Raw genomic sequence first — 23386 nt, 5'->3', positions numbered from 1 at the left:
AGGCATGGAGTTCGCCTGCAGATGTGCTAATGTAGAAGGTAGATACTAGCTTAATAAACACGCAATTGTTCTTTCAGGTACTTGTAGAGACAATAAAATATGTGAGTCGGGCAGGCATGACGCTCCGCTTCTGAGACGCTCCCGGTGTGGTCCTGTGGTACGGAACCAAAACGTGGCGTAGCCAGAACGCAGCACAGATGCGCCCAGTGGAAAATCAGGGTTAGCTTGGCTACTCCCATCATTCATCCCCCGAGAGTCTCCCCAAGAAATCGGAGATGTGGGTGTAAATTAAGAGGTCTGGAACCTGGCCACTAGTCCACTGTTTACAATGGAGATGTTCTCTATATGTTGTATCATGTAAGTATGATGTATAGTGGGATCATCAAATAAAGTAATTAGACTTTAAAATTCAGGGACAATATTACATCACAGTAAAAAAAATATAATAAATAAATATAAAAAAATGTGTACCTCACTTTTCCTTGACAGAAAGACAGACCTACAGACAGACAGAGAGATTGTCAGCATCCTCAGCCTGGCTGAGACTCTATGTCAGCCTGCTGTCTATTTCTCTATTGTGTTTCTGCTTTAATGAAAGTGGCAGCCAGTCACTGAGGAATGTGAAGCTGTGGAGCTGCTGTGACTCACTACTTTACACATTTGCATGTTGCTTGTTGAAGGCCACCCGCACCCCCTCCCCATCCCCCACCCCCTCGCAGTGTGAGTGTTTAATTAAACTTTTTTGGTTGTTGTGAACGCGGCAGGTTTAAGCCTGACGCTGGGATCAGCGCCTGGGGATGGGGGTGGGAGTGTATGTGGGAGTGGGAGTGGGGGTGAGTAAGGCATTCGTTATACCAAAGAGGCCTCCGCCAACCAGATAGATATAAACTCCCTCTATACCCCTGCTCCCAAAGGTGGGGTGGAAGTTGAGGGGACTGGGGAGCAACAATCCACTGATCCACAACCTACACTTGTGCAAATACAATTATACATCATTAGAAAGTTGTGTTGGTTAAACACTGGAAAAGTCAACGGTTGACACAATGTTGACTCAGTATCAAGAACGTAACACTTCCTCAACTGAAAAAAACAAAACAAAACATTGCCAGTGAACATAATTACACAGCCTCATAAATTATTCCAGGCAAACCATAGTAATATACAAACGTTTTAACATTTCTGACATTTTATAGACCAAGCAATTAACCTATTGATCAGGAAAACGGTCAGCCGCTTAAGCGATCATGAAAAGTTGTTAGTTGGAGTTAACTGCAGCCATAAAAATGTCCATGTGTGGGATGTTGAATCCCAGCATCAGTATGATTGATTGGAGTGCATTTTTGATTTGTAATGAAGAAATTCCTTAAAACAACATGTAAATGTAAAAAACATAACCGTAAACATGGAAATAATGACAGTGAACAGCGAATCCAGTTCTTAACTGGTTTAGAGAGAGACAGAGAGAGACCAATCCAGTACTCCAGCTCATGTTTTCCTCCCCTCACCCTCTGCTGGGGTGATTACTCTGCTTTACTCCAGCCCAGATTGGTCTCCAGAGAGACGCACACACACTCCAAAACCCACGTTCACACACACACACACACACACACACACACACACACACACACACACACACACACACTCAGACCCAGAGTCCCAGTGGTCGGGCATGCATGTGTTGGAGCTCACTCTCAGCAGCTAACTTGGAGCAGCCTGGATGGAGCACTGCCGTGTGCTGGATGGAGAACCTGTGGACTGACAGCATCGTTCTGCACTGACTGGAAACCTCAGCAGCCTGTTTTACCATGGAGTTTGGAAGAGTTTGGTCCAGATATCAGAGGACGGTGCTGATTACCATGATGATGTTCAAACTGGGTAAGGCTTCAACATGTGCAGTTTACCACAACTGCAGAAATGTAAACACATCACCTTAATATATGCATTCGTTCCATACATCAGAGTGGAACACTTTAGGCAGTTTTTAAGTTTTTAGGAGGGAAAAACAAACAATTCCATCCAGAATTATAGCTTTATTCGTTGCTTGTGTATGAAGTGTACAGTATGTGTACAACCCTGCTTGTTTTCAGTAAGTGCACATGCATGGCCATGTATTGCTATGTGTGTTTAGAGCCACTACAGGACCATCCTGTAGAAGTATGATAGTTTGGTAATCCTTTATTTTATGGGTCTGTACTTTTATCATTTCAACATTAAGATAATGTTTAATCAATAAGTACACTTTCAAATAATATTTTCTAAATATTTGCCAGCATTAGCTGGTCGGTCTTTTAGTCAGTGCACAGCAGGTCAGGTGAACGTACACACATGGAAATCTGTCAACCATACAGTTAGTACACATATGGTGAGGAATACATGGAAATAAATAAGGTGCCCAATCAGGAATGAACAAAAAAATACATATCGTACCTCGTAATTAGTGCCAAATAACGTTATTTCCAGGAAACTTCCTAGGAAATCATTGGGAAATGATGTAGCTATAAGATAAAGTTTCCGTATTTATTAAATACCAGCATCAAATGTTACTGTTAATTGCAAGGAGAGAAATCCATCTTTTTAGCAGTTTTTTTTTTAACATCATATGTTTTGTATACTAAATGAAACATTTATTTATGTAGTGATTTCTAAAGGTATCTGTGTGTGTGTGTGGGTTAGTTCTCGAGACAGTCCTCTACATTACAACTCCCTGATTCATAACAGATAATCAACTAATTTAACAAGATCGAAGTAGTTTCCTCATGACTCCCTAATATTGGATGAATCTGCAGCTAGTCCTGGGGTGTGTGTGTGTGTGTGTGTGTGTGTGTGTGTGTGTGTGTGTGTGTGTGTGTGGGGGGGGGGTTTGGTAGGTTTTGGTAGTTTTTTTTGGTCCTACCGCCTAATGAAGCCCTGTTGACCTATTTTTCCCGCGACCTTCATTTGTGTGAGGAGTCTGAAGCTCGTTTAAACGGTGGCGCACCAGCAGCAGGGATTGGCTGAGGGTGGCATTGTTGGAGAGGTCACCATGGTAACGAGCTGAGCGTCCGGCTGCACTGCTACGCAGCTTTTTTGTCTTAGCTTTGAATGGAAGGAGTTATGGCTCTTAAGGACCATGGCAAGAGACCTGGCACTCTGAGCTGTTTAGGATTTAAAGAAAAAAAGACAGCCGCTGAAAACACAAACGCAAAGCAGAGAACATACATGTTATGATAAAGATGAGGGTAACAGGTATTGTAAGATACAGGGTTTGCCTAGTAAGACTGCCATATTCAAGAGTTTCTTTTAAAAAAAAGTCCACAAAAGAACATTCATAGTGTTTACCAGCTAATCTACTGTGGAAACAGCTTCAAAAGTTAATAAGGATAGGGATTTGATTGGAAAAGGTCCCAAAACATGCAGGACTGTTAGCTTTAATGAAACTAAGCCTGAACAACAGCAGTTTTAGGAAAAACAAAAAAACACCAAAAGAACCGTCCTCTTTGGGCCTCTTAAGCCATCTCCGGATGATACACAGAGGAGGCAACTGCATTCTTGGCTGTTCATTTAAAACTGTGACTAAGTCGAGGAGGATTTGCTCTGATAGAGAGGAACTGCTGACTCAAAAAAATGGAAAATATGGGTGTACAAGCATCTACAGTAAATGTATTTTAAAGGAGAAGCCAGCTGATAACGTACTAACTCCTTAGTAATTCCTCATTCCTCTTAATACTAGAAAAAACGCACATTGATTTTTTTTATTTATTGTGATTGTAACGACTTGTCCGATGACTCTGATTTGTCAAATTAAAGTTAAAAGCACATATTTTGCCCCCCAAACTAGACAATAACATTGAATCAGAAATGAAGCAGTCTTTGCAGCAGCTCACGCAGGAGACGATGTGCGTCTCTGACTCAGTGTGTAACTGTGACTGATTCAGAGAGGATTTGTGCATTTCTTTGTACAAAGCAAAGCAGCCACCTGCTGGGAAGCCTTTGGAGCACAAAGATGAACTCCGGCAGAGCTGCTAGTCACTTGTTGGTATTCAATACAATTCCTCTGAGCCCAACTTATGCGTTAGGCAGGGGCTTCCCATTTCTCTGTGATTCATAGCGTTGCTGCTTCCTCTGCCCTGCAGCGAGACTCTCTGTTGACTTTGTGTTGCTGTTTTTTAGTGACTCAGGGCAAACACTTTCTCTCACTTTACCCCTGCCTTTTGCACCTGCCAAGAACAAAAGTCCTATCTCATTTAAGGGTGTCTTTATCTCATTAGACTTGGTATTTTGAGACATACAGAGGCCCTTAAAACAATAAAAAGTATAAATTGTTTCAGCAACATATATTCTTTCAACATAACATATTCTCACTGCCCTTAACTTTTATTTCCTACACAAAGAATCTTGCAAAAAACACAAATCTCTGTACATAGGCTTTGGGAGGTCATTTTAGATTAAGGTTTTGCTCTGGGTGTTCCTAATTTTAAAAAGTTGGTTCCCCCAAATTATAAAAAAGACTTTTCGATATGTTTCAAACATAAGTCTGGAGTTGTTCTATATTTTTTTTATTGTGAACAAATCTCTCAGACATTTGAAAGACAAAAAACAACCAGTGCGTTTACATGCAGTTTAAAAAAAAAGATTATATTCGGGTAAAGGCCATACCCCGATGTCTCAAACGTCATGTAAACATCTTACCCTGGTTATAATTTCTTAATTAATTTCGGAGTTCTCATAACCCGGTTAACAGAGGTAGAGAACTCCTTTAGTAACCGGAGTATCCCTGCATGTATACACCTTAACCGGGCTATGATTGGTTTAAGCATCTGCGCATGCTTCAACTGCCCTCCTAACTCCGAGGGAGTTGATTTTGAACCGGACATACTCCGTCAGCGCGCTGTGAGCAGCATGGATGTATTAAGAGAACGTAGTCGTTGCTATGACACTACACAACAAAACTGGCAGTTTACTTCATAGGATTATAGTGTAAAACAGATGCTGACAGCGTAATAAAAGACGTCAAGTGTGAACATAGCCTTACATGTGAATCTACTCGCGGCTTCGCATCAGAGGGAGTAGTGATCTGTGTTAAACCAAAGCCCCCTCTGAACAGACTCTGGAAGAGCAGTTTAATCCTGACATCATTCTACCTGCTAACAGACAGTGTCTCTGCTCAGTGTTATTGTTGAACTGAGATGCTGGTACCAGTCAGTGCCAGGGATCAACCCTGTCTGGCCATAACCATGATCTATGAAGTGCTCCGTAACGGGGGAGGGGCTGGGAGGAGCTGTTATCAGCTCCCTGGAATGTGTGAAGGGTTGATTGGGTTTGGATGGAGGGGTGAAGAGTGAAGAGACTATCAGCCCTTCTACAGGTTTCATGAGATTACAGGTGGCACAGGTTAAAGTGCATGGTTCTGACTGAGATCAGCTTTACATTCTGTAGTCCAGGTAAAAGATCTTGGCTCACTTTGACAAGTGAGGCGAAAGAGGACATTAATGAGAAAGAGTCAACAATGATCTCAGTACAAGTGATAGCCAACACAGGGAGTTAAAATAGGGAGGTGATACAGAGGACATGGCGTATTCTGTAGCATTTGGCTCAACTTGTGAAAAATGGCAGATTGAGGGATTTACGGCATTATCATCCTTTACAGAAAAAAAAATCTTCCTATTGCTGTGTAAACTTTCATGGTTCTTAGAAAAACCACAGTATACCATGTTATTGTCAAATGCATGTTCACGCTTCCTTAGACAGTCATGTTGAAATTTCATGACCGTTCTCTATGATGCAGCAGATTCACATGCTTTACAGTTGCGTGTACAAAAAGCACTTGAATTTGTGGGCGACAGTGATAATGAGTGATAGATAATTGACAACAGCCAATTTTGTATGGATTGCATTTATTTTTAAATGGTGCTAGCTGCTCCTGCACAGCAAAAGGCATACGGGTGTACAGCAGACCAGTCACTGCTCCTGTTGCTGCACCTTATTTTGGTTTTAAATGGTAACTACCATTTTTTTCAACCTACTTTCCTATGATTTTGTGTCTAAGTGACCGATGGGAACAACAATCTTTGACATTGGTCCAGTATTAAGCGGCGAAACAAGCTACAATGTAAGTTAATAGGGCAATTGTCCAGCTTGTATTTACCTTCACAAAAGTGCCGTTTTGCCACTGACAGGCTCAGATTAATATTCTAAGTGTCTGACAAAATTATGGAAAGGATCCCTTCAGAGATAGACAATTAGAACCTCTTTGAGACCTTTCTGTTTAACCAGAAACAGCTCTAAAGTAGCTAGCGCTAAACCCACCAGACTCCATTTAAAAAAACAATACTTTTAGTGTGTATAGAGCCAACATATTTTCAGATGTTAATCGGTAAACTATGTGTTTATTTCAACCAAAACTAGAGTTGTGATGGTTGGAAAAGTTTAAAGACGACCCAAAACGGCATTTTATAGTTTTGTAATTTTGTTTCTGTCAACTTTGAATGAAGTGTATTTTATGATGCTAAAATGATTGTTTATTTACATGGAGTCTGGTGGGTTTAGCAAACGCAATTTCGCTTTCCCTTTAAAAAAAGTATCTTACTCTTTAACAGAAAGGTCGACCTCTTTAGAAATCCTTTCCATAATAATGTCAGACACTTGCAAAATGAGAGACACTTTTGTGAAGGTAAATACAAACTGGACAATTGCCCTGTTAACTTACATTGTAGCTTGTTTTGCAGCTGCCGACTGCAGAAACGTTAGTTACCCTTTAAGGATGCCAATATCAGTCAGTCAGTCGGTCCTCCACTTTGGCCCAGACTGAAATATCTCAGCAACTATTGGACTTATTGCACTACAAATTTTGTACACGTAATGGCTCGTGCATGATAAATTACAATAACAAATACATTTTTAAAATGTCCAATACTTTGCTCATGACCAAATACGTGCAAAATTAGTAACATAATAACGATAACTAACCCTTAAAAGCATTTTGAGATTTTTCCTGTTAATTCAGCATTTACAGCCCTGTAAATGCAGGCACCTGAGACGGAAACGATCTGAAGAGAAAACGCAGAAGTGGCATGTCGTTCTCACTTTTTATTCCACGTTTAGATGAGCGTTGTGGGGGGGAAATCTGCATATGGTGATGCAAAAGTGTGTGAAATTCGATGTAGTATGCACAACAAAAGCTGACAATTTTGTCTAAACAGACGAGGAGGTGGAGTTATTGCTCAAAACAATGACCACAAATGCCACACACACACACACACACACACACACACACACACACATGCGGCGCATACACGCACACACTAATCTTAACCCTCACCCTCACCCTAACCATAACCTAATTCGATCCCTAATCCTACAACCAAGCCTTAACCCTCAAACAGCCCTTTAAATTGTGGGGTCCAGCATTTTGGCCCCACAAAGCTGTCGGGACCTCACAAGTATACTGGACTCCCGGTTTTTGGACCCCACAAATGTAGTTAAACAAGCCCACACACACAGTGCGTTTTTACCCTTTAGACGGGAACGTGACGGTGGAGCCGTCTAAAAGAAGGGCACATCTGATAAAATATTTTGTCATTTTCACCCGTGAACGTATTCGTGTAAACGGGGCCTGTGTATCTTACCTGGTAGAGTGCACGCCCATATGTATAGAGGTTTACTCCTTTGCTGCATGTTATTCCCCCTCTCTCTCCCCTTTCATGTCTTCAGCTGTCCTATAAAAATAAAAGCCTAAAATGGCCAAAAAAGAATCTTAAAAGAAAGAGTAAGGAATCATCATGCTTTGAATGCAACTTCCAATGCAAAGTATTAACTGATTGATTCCTTAGCTAACTTTTGTTAAATGTATTATTTTTTTATTTGATTTGGATTGAACTGAAAAAGTCTATGATTATTCCAGCGGCCCACTTTATACTCTATAGGCGTATACTATTTGGAGTTAGACTTTCTACTAAGTACTACTTTACACAACAAAGCCATCAAAAGAGCAGAAAACATTTCTAGTCATTATAAATTCACTGACTATGGTCTGATTGCACTTCACTGCACCTCATTCTAACAGTGTAAACATCAGCTTAGGTTATAAACACTATGCTGGGGACTTCAATTTAAACAGAAAGCAGAAACAACACAGCACTTCTCTGGATTTATCAGGTATGGAAAGCATCAAGATGGTGGGAGGAGAAGTGAGAGACTGATGTGAGGAGGAAGAATTGGTGTTAGAGCAGATGAAGGAAGTTCTAGCAGATGCATGTGAGAGGAACTGGGGGTGTTTAAGTGGATGCAGTGGGAAATGAGAATAGTAGGTGTTGCAGGGAAGATATAAAGACATTGTTACTGGGATGTTTTTGTCGATGACTTGCTAGCAGGGGAATTCATTGTTCATGATTTATCCAAAGCAGCCAACAGGATACCATGCATTGAGTATGGGTGCTTGTGGTGGAAATCAAGCACATTGTTAGAAGACACAGCGGGAAAAAAAGGTGTCAGAATTGGTGTGGTTGTTTTACCTGAGTGAATAGTTGTGATAAGAATGGCAAGGTTGTTGGGTAGTGTTGACGAACTGACCGAAGAGCCGGTTAATTAACCCGACTCGTGTCACTGAACCGGGAGAATCGAGTGCCAATCGCCAATGAACCGACTCACTCCTGTTCTCTTAATACATCCATACATTCGTGCCGTTGTGTGTAGCTGGTATTCTTCTGCTAGACTGCTACTGTGTGTGTAGTAATCTAGCTCATTAGCGCCTCCACTGGAGTGGTGGTAGAATCAATCAGGAAATGGCCTAGACCGCGCACCAGGCTACTGAACGAGACCGAATGTAATCTAATGTAATCAAGTTTTGTCTTGGTTCTCGGCAAGTTTGAGTTATTAACCAGGCCTTGTTTCTGGTGCACCTTAGATGATTGTGTTCATGGCAATTCACACATTATTGATGGGGAAGTAGGCTACATCACATACAAATACACGTCATGTTATCTTGGTAGTTATGTTAAGTTAAATGTTTGTTACATGGTAGGTAGGCTGTCACAAAGAGACCGCGCACCAGGCTACTGAACGAGACCGTAACTGTGCCTAATGCATGAGTCTATGTAATCAAATGGGTGTCTAGGTTCTCGGCAAGTTTGAGTTATCAAGCGATCCCAGAAGCCTTGTCTCGTGCATTTTAGAATTGTGTTCATGGAAATTATATTACATATATACATAGGCTACATTACCAAGGGGAAAGTATTATATCACATACAAATACATGTAATTTTATCTTGGTAGTTATGTTAAGTTAAATGTTAGAAGTGAATGTTGCTACATGGTAGTGGCCAGTGCGTGAGTCTAGTGTCGGTCAGTATGAGTGTGTAAATAGTATGTCGAGACCGAATGTAACCGCAACCGCTCGAGTCTAATGTAAACAAGCGGTTTCTGGCTGGGAAAGTAAACATGCGATCACCACCCCCCCCATTTTTTGGGGGGCAAAATAGACTGTAAAAACAGTAGAGATAGCATCACTGATGTCGCCCATTGGTTTTGGAAAGCCATTTTGAAGCCTCGAGTTTGCCAATACAGGCATCACCAGCTTTTTTTTGCAACTGGATGTGACAGGTTTTGACAAGAGTGTGAGCTGGGGAGGATGACGCGGCCAAGTGTTGTTTATGGTTGCAATGGTGCTGTTCTAAGCTAAACTCTAAGGGGGCTAAGTTGCTAAATTTTCAACCCTTCTGAAGCGAGTCATCCAGTGGAGATTAACCAGCAGGTAAAGACGGACCTCCAGCTACTGCCGCCATTCATCTGCATGTACGACAGTACAAACTTTCCCTTAAGTTACCAGCTAACGATAGCGCTAGCTTGTGTTGTAAAACAATCCGATCAGGATTGTTTTGCGGTTCGAATCCGATCATCTTCTGGCTTGAACCCTGTGAGTTGATTCTGAAAGAAGTGGCGAGATCTCGGAGAACAAAGTGACACAAAGCAGGGTTCAGTTCACAGTGTTCTAAAGGTTTAATGAGACACACAAGGATATACATATTTTCTAACAATCGCTACATTCATTTAGATGACGTGTAGTAAGTACAAAAGAGTCAGGATGGGCAAAAGGATTGTCTCAAGGTTTGCTCACACAGATAGGAAATAGTGTTGCAATTTAGGATACAAATAAAACGGAGAACGACTTTCTTCAGAGTTCTCACAGAATGGAATGTCACTTCACTTTTAGACTAGTAGATTCGTCCATTATTTTTATAGTCATAGTCAAGATATAGCCATCTTGCTCTGAACCAATGTGTTGGACTGTGGGACAGAGTGGTGGTCAGACTGAAGGGGTTCATGTTTAGCATGAGTGTGATAGATAATCATTGCATTTTTTCTTGTTAGTCATATTACCATTGTTCTACACATCACAGTCTTAAGTTCCAAACTGTTCATACGGTAATGAGTGAAACTTTCATTGGCCACACTGACAGCTGCTAGCTTGGCCATGTAATAAGTTTACTTTTAACACCATCTGCTGTGTCCTTAAGTCCAGAGGAAAGAGGGGCTTGTCCCATATAGCACCGCTAAAGATCATAATTCTATGTAGACCACTGTAAAAGCCGGAGGGTAATGCAGCTTAAGCCTACTGTATGAGGGAGGAGCAGTGTACTCTGTTAGTCAACAGGTATTTAGTTCCTTTAAAGCTAACTGAAGTGCCAATTCTCAGTTGTATACCTTCATGTCAAGCCTTTATTATTATTTAGTATGTCCCCTTAGTCATATTCTTGGGAACATATTGGATCACGGAATGTAAAGGGGTAATCTGTGAGTTTATCTGTATTTTTGGAGATTAGCGCTCACACTTCTTTAGTTTACGGAGGTCACTTTTTAATCAAAATGTGTACTGTAATGTGTTTCCTTGGAATTTCTATTAAAAAAGTTTCTTTTGATGGCACTCTTCAGCCATTGTTGCTAACTTCTTCCATGATGTAGCTAAATCCACATTCTAGAGTTTTGCCACTAATAAATAACCAAGACGTAGATAAAAGCTTTTAACAAAATGTACATATATATGTAATTTAAAAAAAGTCTTTACTTAAACCTGCATTATATGACTTTTTTTGACCACTTGGGGCAACAAGTTGTAAACACAACACTGACATATTCTCACATTCTAAAGTTGATATTCGATCAGATTAGATTAGACTTTATTAATCCCAAATTAGGAAATTTCAGTGTTACAGCAGCAAAATATCAGACACACAGCACATATACAGAATATACAAGAGATACAAATAGGATAGAATGTATTCAAATATTCAAAAAATAAAGTACAAATGTACATACAATTTGGGAATAAAAATGTACAACTACTTAAATAGTATTTATGAAGCTAGAACTGTGTAAAACCTGTGTTTGTGGAAGTTGCACTTAGTGCAGTATTGTGATGTTTATGAGTCTTATCTTACATTTAGTGATGAAGTTTTATTGCCTGTGGTAGGAATGATTTCTTGTAGCGGTCAGTGCGACACCAAAGCAGTCGGAGCCTCTTGGAGAAAGCGTTGGACCAGTGTGGGGTGAATATTGTAATAATGTTAGCATGCATTTGCGTAGAGAGACACAGAGCAAAATTTGTATTGACTTGGAGTTGTCAAACGCACTGCAACTAAAAAAGAAGCACATGCAAATAGACAAAACACAAGCAAATTAAGGAAACATCTTCATTAATTTGACAACACATGCACAGCATTTAGCAAACGCGCTGCAAATACACACAACACAACCAAATACACAAACCCGCTGCAAATACAGAAACACACAAACCCCGAAAACAAATGCAACAGAAAACGCTGCATCCAGTTTACACAACGGAAGTTCTCCAGGCCTCTAGGGGGAGCGCTAAGTGGAACAGCTTGATTGAGAGAGAGAGAGAGAGAGCGCGAGCAGATGAGAGGTTTGTTTTGGAAACGGGAAGGAAAGTGTAGTAAAGAGGCGACATAAAAAGGTGCATATTCATTTTTACGTTTGGCCCTAGTCTTTTACAGTATTATAAAAGAGCAACAGGTTTACATAGCTAACCTGTTAGAGACTGACTTCTACAAGAGCTTGCTTGCTAACGCTAGTTAATTTAAAAGCCCATATATGTTACTGAAAAGTAGAAAAAAAATTATTTAATCAAAATTCTCTCTGACATAACCTCGCCTTCCGTTGTGTAAACTGGATGCAGCGTTTTTCTGTTGCATTTGTTTTCGTGGTTTGTGTGCTTCTCATTTTGCATCGTTTCCGTATTTGCAGCGGGTTTATGTATTTGGTTTTGTGGTGCGTATTTGCAGCGTGTTTGCTAAATGCTGCGCACGTGTTGTCAAATTAACGAAGATGTTTTCTTAATTTGATTGTGTCTTGACTATTTGCATTTTGTTGTCTTAAGTCAGCCACTGTAGTTTATGGACTTGGTATATGCAAAATTTACTTTCCCTTTAATTCACTTTTGGTCTCCACCAAATACAAATATATGTTCACCAGATAGTCTCTACATTTGTCTGTCAGCCACCCCAACCATGGACTGTTTCATCTGCTGCTGTAACACAGCCTTAAGGTCTGGCCCAGCAGCGTCTAGGACAGTTCTTTTCATCAGGCAACCAGGCTTATGAACAGTGGACATTAATGACCTGTTCCCTGCCTGTCTGTAGCTCACAGAAACACACAAACATAAAAATGTCACACTCACACGAACACTTTTTATTGTATTGTATTGCATTGTTTTTGATTACCTTTTTTGTACCTTTTCAATGCTTTTCTATTGTTGGTTTTTATTTGTATTGTTACTATTGTTGCAATGTCGAGGAGCATAAAAGCTAATCATTTTACTCTCTTACACGTGTATGATTGAGACGCAATTATAAAGGAATCTTGAATCTTGACGTGTGTGTGTGTGTGTGTGTGTGTGTGTGGGGGGGGGGGGTGGTGAACCAAACAATAAAGTTGTGTGCTGTAAAACAAAAAACAGCTGAAAAAAGTAAAAAATTTTCATAGAGTTGGGGGAACTGCAGACCTGGTCGTAGTTTTCTGTCACATTACACATTCAATTTCAATTCAATTTTATTTACAGTATCAAATCATAACAAGAGTTATCTCAATACACTTTACAGATAGAGTAGGTCTAGACCACAGTCTATAACTTACAAAGACCCAACAATTCTAGTAATTCCCCCAAGAGCAAGCATTTAGTGCGACAGTGGAGAGGAAAAACTCCCTTTTAGGGAGAAACCTCGGGTGGTGAGGAAAACTCCTTTTAGGGAGATTCTGACGGTGCCGGTTGGGGGTGTGATGAAAAGTGGCAATAATAGTCACAATAAAGATAATGGAACTATGACTAGAAATAGTAGTTCATGGCGTAGCAGGGCACTGCAGGGCGTAGCAGGGTGTAGCAGGGCACTTCAGGGCGTAGCAGGGTACTGCAGGACGTAGCAGGGCACTGCAGGGCGTAGCAGTATGTAGCAGGGTGTAGCGGGGCACTGCAGAGCGTAGCGGGGCACTGCAGAGCATAGCAGGGCGTAACAGGGTGTAGCAGGGCCTAGCAGGGCATTGCAGGACATAGCAGGGCACTGCAGGGCATAGCAGGATGTAGCGGGGCATAGCAGGATGTAGCAGGGCCCGGCAGGGCACTGCAGAGCATAGCAGGGTGCAGCAGGGCATAGCAGGGCATATGCACATAGTCATTTTATCCATTGTTATATCAAAATATTAATTGGAGCACCTTTAAAGCTTAAATCAGCTGTAGATGGACAGCAACAGTCAGAAATGGTCCACCTTGAATGAACTCAACCTTTGTGTGGCAGTGGGGAGTCACAGAATGGTGGTTTGAACGTAACACAGCCGACAATTTTAGACTTCTTGAGCATATAAATAAAAGCACACAGAAAGATTAAACAAGGCATTAATACTTAAGCAAAGGGAATAAAATGACAAACATGCATAATATACACATACTATGTTATATAACGGTGGTATGGTTATGATGCAAAACATTTGTAATTGTGTAAATGTACCTTACACAAGAATTTGGGATGGACCAAGACGAATATGCAATGTTTTGGCAATTGGATACCACTTCTCTCCATCCCTGTTTGGGATTTAGTCTGTTAAGCAAGATAATTTGTTATAGAAAGATGTCTATTGCATCTTAAATTCCAATTTTGTCTTCCATTCCAGGCCTACTGTGCACAGTAGCAGCAGACTCGTGTTTGTCATCTCCCTGCAACAATAATGCCACATGTCTTGACCACCTCGGTGATTATGTGTGCGTGTGCCTCAAAGGACCGGTGTGGTACATGGGGAAAAACTGTGATGAGCTGTACGACGCATGTATTATGGCACCCTGCACCAACTGTACCAGCAAGCCTGGGACTGACGAGTTCACCTGCCATTGCCCGGACGGTTTTACAGGGCTAAACTGCACCCAGGATGTAGATGAATGTCAGAGCAACCCCTGCAAAGGTAACCAGTCCTATTGTGTCAATGGAGTCAATGGCTATTCCTGCCACTGTCCCCTGGGAATGGGAGGGCAGGACTGCCAGGAGAATGTGACTACTTGTTCAGAGAAAACATGCCAGAATGGTGGCACCTGTATGGACATCCCTGACATTGGGCACAAGTGCCAGTGTGCGGCTGGGTACCAGGGGAGGAACTGTGAGGAAAACGTTGATGAATGCATGTCTGAGCCCTGTCAGAATGGAGCCATCTGTAAAGACGGGGTTAATGCCTACCAGTGTTTCTGTGTGCCTGGATTTCAAGGCTACCACTGTGACTTAGACATCAACGAGTGTGCATCTCGACCCTGTCAAAACAATGGCACATGTCTGGATGAGGTGGATCACTACAGGTGTGACTGTGCTCCGGGCTTCAAAGGTAAGCCAATGTGTATAGTAAGCCAGGGTTGCATCTGGCTGGCTTTTTGAAAGGAGAAATGCATTTATTTATTTATCTTTTATTTAGCCAGGAAGTACCCATTGAGATACACAATCTCGTATTTAAGTATGTTTTGGATCAAAGCTTCTTCGCTAATGAGCTGACATTTTTTTATTGATTACCTAGAGGGTAAGCCCTAGGGCTCCAGACCCTTGGTCGGTTAGGGTTAAAATGCCAATTCCATGTGTGGCAATACATTTGTGGTAATTTTGTTGTTTTGATTAAAAACCTATATTTGGTGTGTATTCCTTAATCAGGAAGGGTTCTGGTTGGATCATATTGGATGATTCTGCATGGAAATTAATGTTTAGTGAAAAAAGTAGTGCACAGTAGTAGCACAGTTTCAGACTCTGCTCTAGAGAGAGGTTGTATTGCTCTTTTTAGTGAGATAGAGTAAAATGTGAATAATATAGTCATGGCATTACTTTCATGCTGACTGTGCTTATGTTATCCAGTATTTGGTGACAGCATTCAGTGACTTTAAATTTGCACATGTTCATGAGTATTATTCAAACAAGTCTCTAGATCTTTGAATGAATTATAATGCATTTTGGGGCGTAGATTAAGAGAGATTAGTACATTCAGTACAGATAGTATGCTTTATTTTTACCTTTGCATAGAGCGCAAGGGGGGTTGAGTTTTTATACCACTGACTACTCTATGAAAAGAGGTTGCATGGCTCTGTTTAAGTAGCATTAGTCTGTGTTGCAGTGCAGCTGAGTTCTTGGCAGTTCCAGTGTTATTGTGTTGTATCTGTACATGTGCTAAGATAATTAGGTGTGTTGCCAATCCCACTCCTTGGCCCACTGCCATCCCTGCTCTGTTTCCTGCAGGGATTAATTGCGAGGTGGAGATCGATGAGTGCGAGGTGCATCCCTGCCAGAACGGCGCCACCTGCCGAGACCACATCGCCACATACACGTGTGAGTGCATGGCCGGCTTCCAGGGCCAAGACTGCGAGGTCAACATAGATGAATGTGCCAGCATCCCCTGTTTGAATGAGGGCAAGTGCATAGACGGGGTCAACAGGTAGGATTACACACAGACATGCTTTGAAATGCAATTCAACATCACATCACGGATTTAAACAGTAACACTGATACATACAAATGGACTGTAGTACATGTGAGGCAGAATGCAATTAACTGACAAACGGACCACTGATGTTTGAGTTTTTTAACTAACAAAATGTAGACATATACAGTCAGCTGCTGTGATGTTGATTACCTTAAACTAAATAATACTAAAATTAAGGAGGTATTGGCCTTTGAAAAAATTAAAAAGGTTCAATCGCCAATTTTCATCGTAAATCTGCAGGCTGAAATGAAATTGTTTCCTCTTAGAAATACCTGATGGTTCATATAGTTATGTAACTGAACTTGTCAGAAAATGGTGATGCTGTTTGTAACATGTTTTATTTATTTTAGATTTTATTTATCCTTTGATTGTAAATCAGAATTTTGTTACCAGTGCCATGTTTATGTAACAACATCCATGCCAGTAACAGAAAAAGGCTTAACAAGGCTAATTCTATAGTTGGTTTCACTCAAGATTCTCAAGAGAAAGGTATTAAAGGAAAGAAAGAGGAGAGTTCAGACCTTACTTCAGACCCTTCTTCAGTTTGAAGGTTGCTTTTTGTAAGGTTTAGCAGTCCAAAAAGTATGTTTGTTGACCAGTCACCCGCTTCAAATGTTATCAGCCAATTGAATGGGCGTTACAAGTTAACAGAAATAATTCGGTAGGGCCCAACTCTACCAACCAGTTGGCTCAGTTGATTCCCGTCCTGTGTAAAACCAAATGTGACAATTACTTTTTTGGAGTTACATAGTACATAGTAAGTTAACTTTTAACTCTCTTACGTCATGTTCCTTATGTAAAGTTCTTTACTAACACCATAAACGTTAGTATTTCAACCCAAACCCCAATCTTTTACTCAACCTATCCAAGTAGTTTTTGATGAGATGACAAGAATATTAATAATGTGAGCTTTGGTGGAATTTGATCAAATGCCCAATTATATCAAGGTTATACTCATATAATGAGGAAGATGGGGGGCTGTAAGTGATCACCATCTTATCATAATTAGTGCAAATTTCTATATGACTTTCTACACTCTGTCTGTGTTTATATTTCCCACTCATGTTGAGCCTGGTAAGGCCGATGTGTCATCTAGCAGTGTGTTGTGTCAACCTGAGGCTGCATGGCAGACATTAAAGTTGACCAGCAGGGATAAGAATTAATCCACTTACTGTCAGCCATTGTGATGAGTCATTAGATGGCTGGAGGTGCTGAGAATACCTGGTAGAACAGCAGGGAGTGAGGAGGATGGGTAGGATACAAGACAACTGATCTAAATTGGTCCAGAAAACAGTATATCAGTGCAGGTTTCAACAAGAAGATGAAGTTGTTAGACGCCACTCAGCTGATCACCCTGAGCGCCAACTACACACCCATTAATATAACTGAGTTATCGTTTTCAGTGCACCTTCAAAAGGTCAATACAGTGATGAGGAAATAAGTGCAGTTTTTTTCTTTTATTGTATGAATCAGCTGAAATAATGCTGTTTTATTAATTGTGGCCTATGCACAAGGTTTTCAGATTTCTATTAACCTTGTTAATTACAGTCTTTGCAACGAGTACTGCAACATTCTGTTTGTCTGTCTATTTAAAATATTGTCAAATATGTTTGTCTTCAAATATTCTATAATCTTTTTATTCTATCTATCATCTTGGTCTGCTATGACCAGTAACGTATGGTTGCTAATGTCAGCAAAGTTTAGGTAGATATTGTTGGGTACAGTTACTGAAATGACATTATAACTCTTTTATAGACCGACTGCCCGTTGATTTAAATTCCAGAGATATGTGAAATCGGCAAACTTGTTTATTTCTGTTGTCATTTTCAACTGTGACATTTTGGTCAGACCTATCTGTGGTCTCTGCTGTGCTTATTTTCTGTACTGTGTTGCTTTGCTAGCGCTTTTGATAAACCAAATCTAACGTTACGAACAGCAACATGTCACCACCGGTCGGACAGACTGCTACTGTAGTTTGGGTGGTGTCATTTTCTTTCTTTACTCTGTGGCCCAAACAGGCAAATTAGGTGTGTTAGTGTTGACATATGAAAGCATCAAACATGCATTTTAGATGAATGAGAGTAGTAAACAGTTGTTCCTTGTCCCAGTTTGCTCAGTGCCGTTTAATTGGATGTAGGGACTATTCTACCAGGAAGTTATTGCAAACAAACATTGTTATTGGGTCTATACTTGGTTTCTGTTGTATCATCAACATGTTTGAATGGTTGAATGAATGAACTAGAGTTAAAACAAGTGGTAACCCACCGCACCTCACCAAGTGACATATTTGTTGTTCTTATGTTTTTGTGTCTAAGTGACTGATAGGAACAACAATCTTTGAAATTGGTCCAGTATTAAGTGTGAACGCTGTAACCCTATGAGGCAAATGTGCATCGTCAATTTGGTCCACTGAAAGTGCTTTATCTTGCCAGGCTACTTGGACAGGCTCAGATTGATATTTTAAGTGTCTGACAACATTATGGAAAGGATTCCTACAGATATAGACAGATTTTTACAACCTATTTAAGACCTTTTTGTTTACCAGAAACATCTCTGAGGTCGCTAACGCTAAACCCACTAGACTCCATTTATAATATATATATATATATATATATATATATAAAAAAATACTTCTAGCGTGTATAGAGCCAACATATTTTCACATGTAAATCGGTAAAGTATGTGTTTATTTTAACCACAACTAGAGTGTGATGGTTGGAAAAGTGGAAAGATGACCCAAAACAGCTTTTCATAGTTTTATTTTGTTTCTGTCGACTAAAATTACTGTTTATTTACATGGAGTCTGGTGGCTTAGCTTTAATGCAATTTTGCAACTGTTTTTATGGGTTAGGGTTAAAAAAAAAAAAGGATCTTACTCTTTAACAGAAAGGTCAACCTCCTTAGAAATCCTTTCCATAATGTTGTCAGACACTTAGAATATTAATCTGAGCCTGTCAGCGGTAAAACAAGCAAACACTACAAGCTGGACAATAACTGCCCTATTACCTTACATTGTAGCTTGTTTCGTCCTTGCTTAATACTGGACCAATGTCAAAGATTGTTGTTCCCATCAGTCACTTAGACACAAAGACATAGGAAAATAGGGTCCAGGTTGAAAAAAAAAAATTTAGTTAACCTTTAACTTCCACGTGTGACCACAGTGACTGATGTTAAGCAAAATGATATAACCTTGCAATTTTTATTCACTATTCCTTTTGTCTTTATTTTTCCTTCCTCCAGCTATGAGTGTGACTGTGAGGGGACGGGCTTTGTAGGCGACCACTGTGAAGAGGATATTCCTGAATGTGCTTCTGACCCCTGCCAGCATGGAGCCACTTGTTTGGAGGATACCAACCAGTACAAGTGCCTCTGTTGGCCAGGTACACCATTACTCCGGACCAACTCTACACCTGTTATAAAACAACTCTCACACAACAGCAGTCACCCATAAACCCTCTGCTCAGTATAGGTTATCATACTTTATATAGCCATTACATTCAACATAACATAATTACAGTGTGAACAATTTGTTAATATTCAGTAGATTGCAACAGCCACAAATGCTCTGCTTGAACACTAAACTAAAAGAATAAAAGACAATGGATTTAAGGAACTTTAAAAGAAAAAGCTAGCTAGATGCTTGGACATATAAAAAGCATCTTAAGGCTGGAAGTTTCCCATACGTAAATCTAACCGAACAAAAGAGTTGGTTGATCTGACCCTTGAGTTTAGAGGACAAGAGGGGACAAAAGAGCAGGGCTGTGCTTTGCAATATGCAGCATGTATGGTAGAGCAACACAAAACTGAAGATCTAAGTCCTTCAGGGCTGTGATGAATTAAGAAAAGGAATGCATGAGCACACTGCGACAGAAAAAGGTGCAGATGTCAGCAGCCTTCGTCTGATTTTTGCTTTCATAATTGTATTTTTGTGTTGTTTGTGTGTGTGTCCGTGTGTGTGTGTGTGTGTGTGTGTGTGTGTGTGCGCACGTTGTGTACATGTCCTAAAAATACCTTGTGCAGATTTCACATATGGATTTAAAGATTTAAATAATAGGTTCAGATTTGTATTAGTCACTGTAATACTGTCCATACTAGCTATAAGCAATTCAGTGTTTCCCACAGGTTGAGAATTTACTTGTGGTGGTAGGTGGCACAGGATGTGACAGCGTGGCGCGTGATGGCTGGGTTCAGTAAAAACTAGTCAAACAAAGGTTTATGAACTATTTATTAAAAACAATGACTAGGCTACATAACATAACAGATACTTTCGAAATAAATAACTATTTACATATTAAACATATCAGACTAAAAGATGATACAGATGTAGATGAAGTGTAGCCATGATGTGCTTTGTCAATTAAATCTGGTTGGTTTGTCAAATGCTATACCTGATTACACGGAGCCCAAATAGGCTATTATATGTAACTTAACCTTAATACAATGATCCATACAGACAGGGTGGAGGGTTACTTTACCTTGAGTAAGCATGGACGCCTGGCCAATTGTAGTGTGTGAATGCTATTGAAGGGCGGGTCTTGCCTAGAAGTTGCATGTGTTATGGTTGGGACATTTCTGTTCCCTGTATTATTATTATTTCGGTATGTTTCCTGTTTTTGTATATTTATTCTGTAGATTTCTGGGGCCTGTTGCACAAAAGTAGAATGAAGAAATCCAGGATAACTGAAAAAGCGCAGCTTGACTTAGTGTGGTCCGCTCATCGCGGCAAAACAATGCGTAAGGATTTAAAAAGATCTACTTAGGGCCTACTAGTCACTCCACATTTTTACAAAGTTTTAATTGCTGTTAATATGCTTGTTTTGTGTTGGTTTTATTGCTGTATCTGTTTTTATGTGCTAAATGTGCTGGTTTTACTGTAAAGTGTCTTTGAGTAGCCTGTAAAGCACTATATAAATAACATTTTTATTATTTAGCCTACTTTGCCTTAAAAGTGAGCAGAGGGAATTCATGTTCCTCGGGCAATTTACCCTAAGGACTGGGCTTAATTTCAAACCCTTATTCATAATGAGAGAATATGTTTTACAACCATATCCACAAATCTCTATAAGCTATAATTCTAAATATCTTTCTACAATTAATGTTCATACAGAGCAAACATGACTGGACAAAAACTAGAAAAAGAAGTAAGTGACTTCAATTCACACTGTAAGCATATCTGTAAAACAGTATAGCCTATTATTCATGTTTTTTTTCTCACTCCCAAGCTCCAAGATGCGTGACGGCACCAAAATAAAAAGATTAAGAAGCTTTGTGGCATTCCAACACATTCTCACTCCCATCTTGTAAAATACGGACGTTTGGTCAGGTGCCATTGTCGTCGTTATTGACGCTAAAAGTCTCCTTTAGAGTCCGCTGCACGGTGTGGGAGGATCCCCCTGCCTCACCCCGCCTCTCCATGTTGCACGGGGCATATTCACGGGGAGAGCAGCGGAGGAAAAGCCCCTTTCCTCCGATATTGTCCCACTTTATCCCCGGTGCATGTGCAACCATTTCTTATCATCCAAACAACTGCAATAGTAGGATTTAAATCAAACTTGTGACCGCAATAGTGACAAGTAATGCATGTTAATAAAAAATAAAGCAGAACACATTCAGAAGACAACGGAATTTGAACACGTTTATTTCGGATCAGAGCAGCAGCTGATTTAACACATCAGACTCCAGGATTAATCTTAGCCTGGCTGTTAGCCTGGCTGTTGCTGTTAGCCTGGCTGTTAGCCCGCTCTGGAGCAGGCTAGCTGCAAAGAATAAATCTCCATGGTTACTTGGCTGGGTTTAATTCAACCTGCTTTTGTGCAACCAAATCAAAGCTAAATTCATCCAGGATAACTTGAATATCCCGGCTTAATCCCTTATCCTGGTTTTGCGCAACAGGCCCCTGGTCCGTTGTGTATATTTCTGTTTCCTTATTTTCTTGTTGTATGTATATTTCGGTTTATCTTGTTATGACTGTAGCATCTTGTGCATTCTGTTCTGTGTATATTTCGGTTTTCCTGTTTTATTTTGATAGTCTGTTTTCTGTCTTGTCAAGTTTTACTTTGTGTTTTCCCGCCTTGGTTGATTGTCCTGCCCCGCCCTGATGTGTTTCACCTGCTGTATCACCTGTCCCTCATTTGTTCATTACCTCATGTATTTAACCTCTGTGTTCCCTTTGTCTCTTGTTGGATCGTTTTGTGTCTGTCCGTTGCCCCGTCTGCGTGAGTTTGTTCCCTGTTCTGCTAGTTATATTCTGTCAGTTTGTTTCAACCTTGTGCTTTTTTTGGTATTTTTTCCCTCTGTTTTTTTCCCAGTGTTTTTCCAGTCCTTGTACTGCCGCTTTTCGTTAATTAAATCCTCGAGCTCAAAACTTCTGCCTGCCTGTGTGCTTTTCTCTGCGTTTGGGTCCTATTATTCCCTGCCTTACAACAGAATGAAAAAAGCACAAGGCTGAAACAAACTGACAGACTAGAACTAGCAGAACGGGGAACACAAACTCACGCGGACGGGGCAACGGACAGACACAAAATGATCCAACAAGAGACAAAGGGAACACAGAGGTTAAATACATGAGGTAATGAACAAATGAGGGACAGGTGATACAGCAGGTGAAACACATCAGGGTGGGGCAGGACAATCAACCAAGGCGGGAAAACACAGAAAGTAAAACTGGACATGACAAGACAGAAAACAGACTATCAAAATAAAACAGAAATATACACAGAACAGAATGCACAAGACGCTACAGTCATAACAAGATAAACCGAAACACACAAGGAAATAAGGAAACAGAAATCTACAGAATAAATATACAAAAACAGGAAACGTACCGAAATAATACCGGGAACAGAAATGTCCCAACCATAACAGCGTGGGTTCCATAATGCATCAGTTACATCAAAAGCTTAAAAAAACAAAAGTTTAAAAACAGTCTCTCTTACTAATTTAACACTTATTTTTCAATACATAGGCCTTTATGTGGACTTTATTGGTGTATATGTGTGTATATTACGACAGGATGACCTCATGGCCTGTTTACATGTAATGATTACAGTGAATATAATGTACTACTGTACTGTATTAAGACAGACTTATCCTTTAAACATGTAATTGTGTCTATGTGTGTCCAGGTTACGAAGGAGAGAACTGCCAGCTGGATAGAGATGAGTGTGAGCAGCATCCCTGTAAGAATGGTGGCGAGTGTTTCCAGCGCTCAGATATCCTGAACTACGGAACGCTGCCTGAATTCAGCAAAGCCACTTTCAGCTACAAAGAGGCAGCTGGCTTCATCTGTCGCTGTTTGCAAGGATTCACTGGTAAGCCAGTTCACAACAAAAACCTTTCAGTTTCTTGGTATATTGCCTTATTAACTCACAATGAAGTGGTGAGGACAGAGATATGAATG

General features: G+C 40.4%; 1 protein-coding gene across 1 annotated transcript in view; it reads left to right on the top strand.

Annotated features, from left to right (window-relative positions):
• The first annotated feature begins 1805 nt into the window (after nucleotides 1–1805).
• LOC144517983 (protein crumbs homolog 2-like) overlaps nucleotides 1806–23386 on the top strand; it is a 41882-nt gene continuing 20301 nt past the window's right edge. Inside the window, exons 1-5 of the mRNA XM_078250294.1 lie at nucleotides 1806–1875; nucleotides 14155–14850; nucleotides 15744–15939; nucleotides 19228–19367; nucleotides 23112–23297. Coding sequence (XP_078106420.1) covers nucleotides 1806–1875; nucleotides 14155–14850; nucleotides 15744–15939; nucleotides 19228–19367; nucleotides 23112–23297 — 1288 coding nt within the window. The remainder of the gene's footprint in view (nucleotides 1876–14154; nucleotides 14851–15743; nucleotides 15940–19227; nucleotides 19368–23111; nucleotides 23298–23386) is intronic.

Source organism: Sander vitreus, chromosome 5 (genome assembly GCF_031162955.1).
Source record: "Sander vitreus isolate 19-12246 chromosome 5, sanVit1, whole genome shotgun sequence".
Taxonomy (NCBI): domain Eukaryota; kingdom Metazoa; phylum Chordata; class Actinopteri; order Perciformes; family Percidae; genus Sander; species Sander vitreus.
This window is presented reverse-complemented; position numbering and strand designations above follow the sequence as displayed.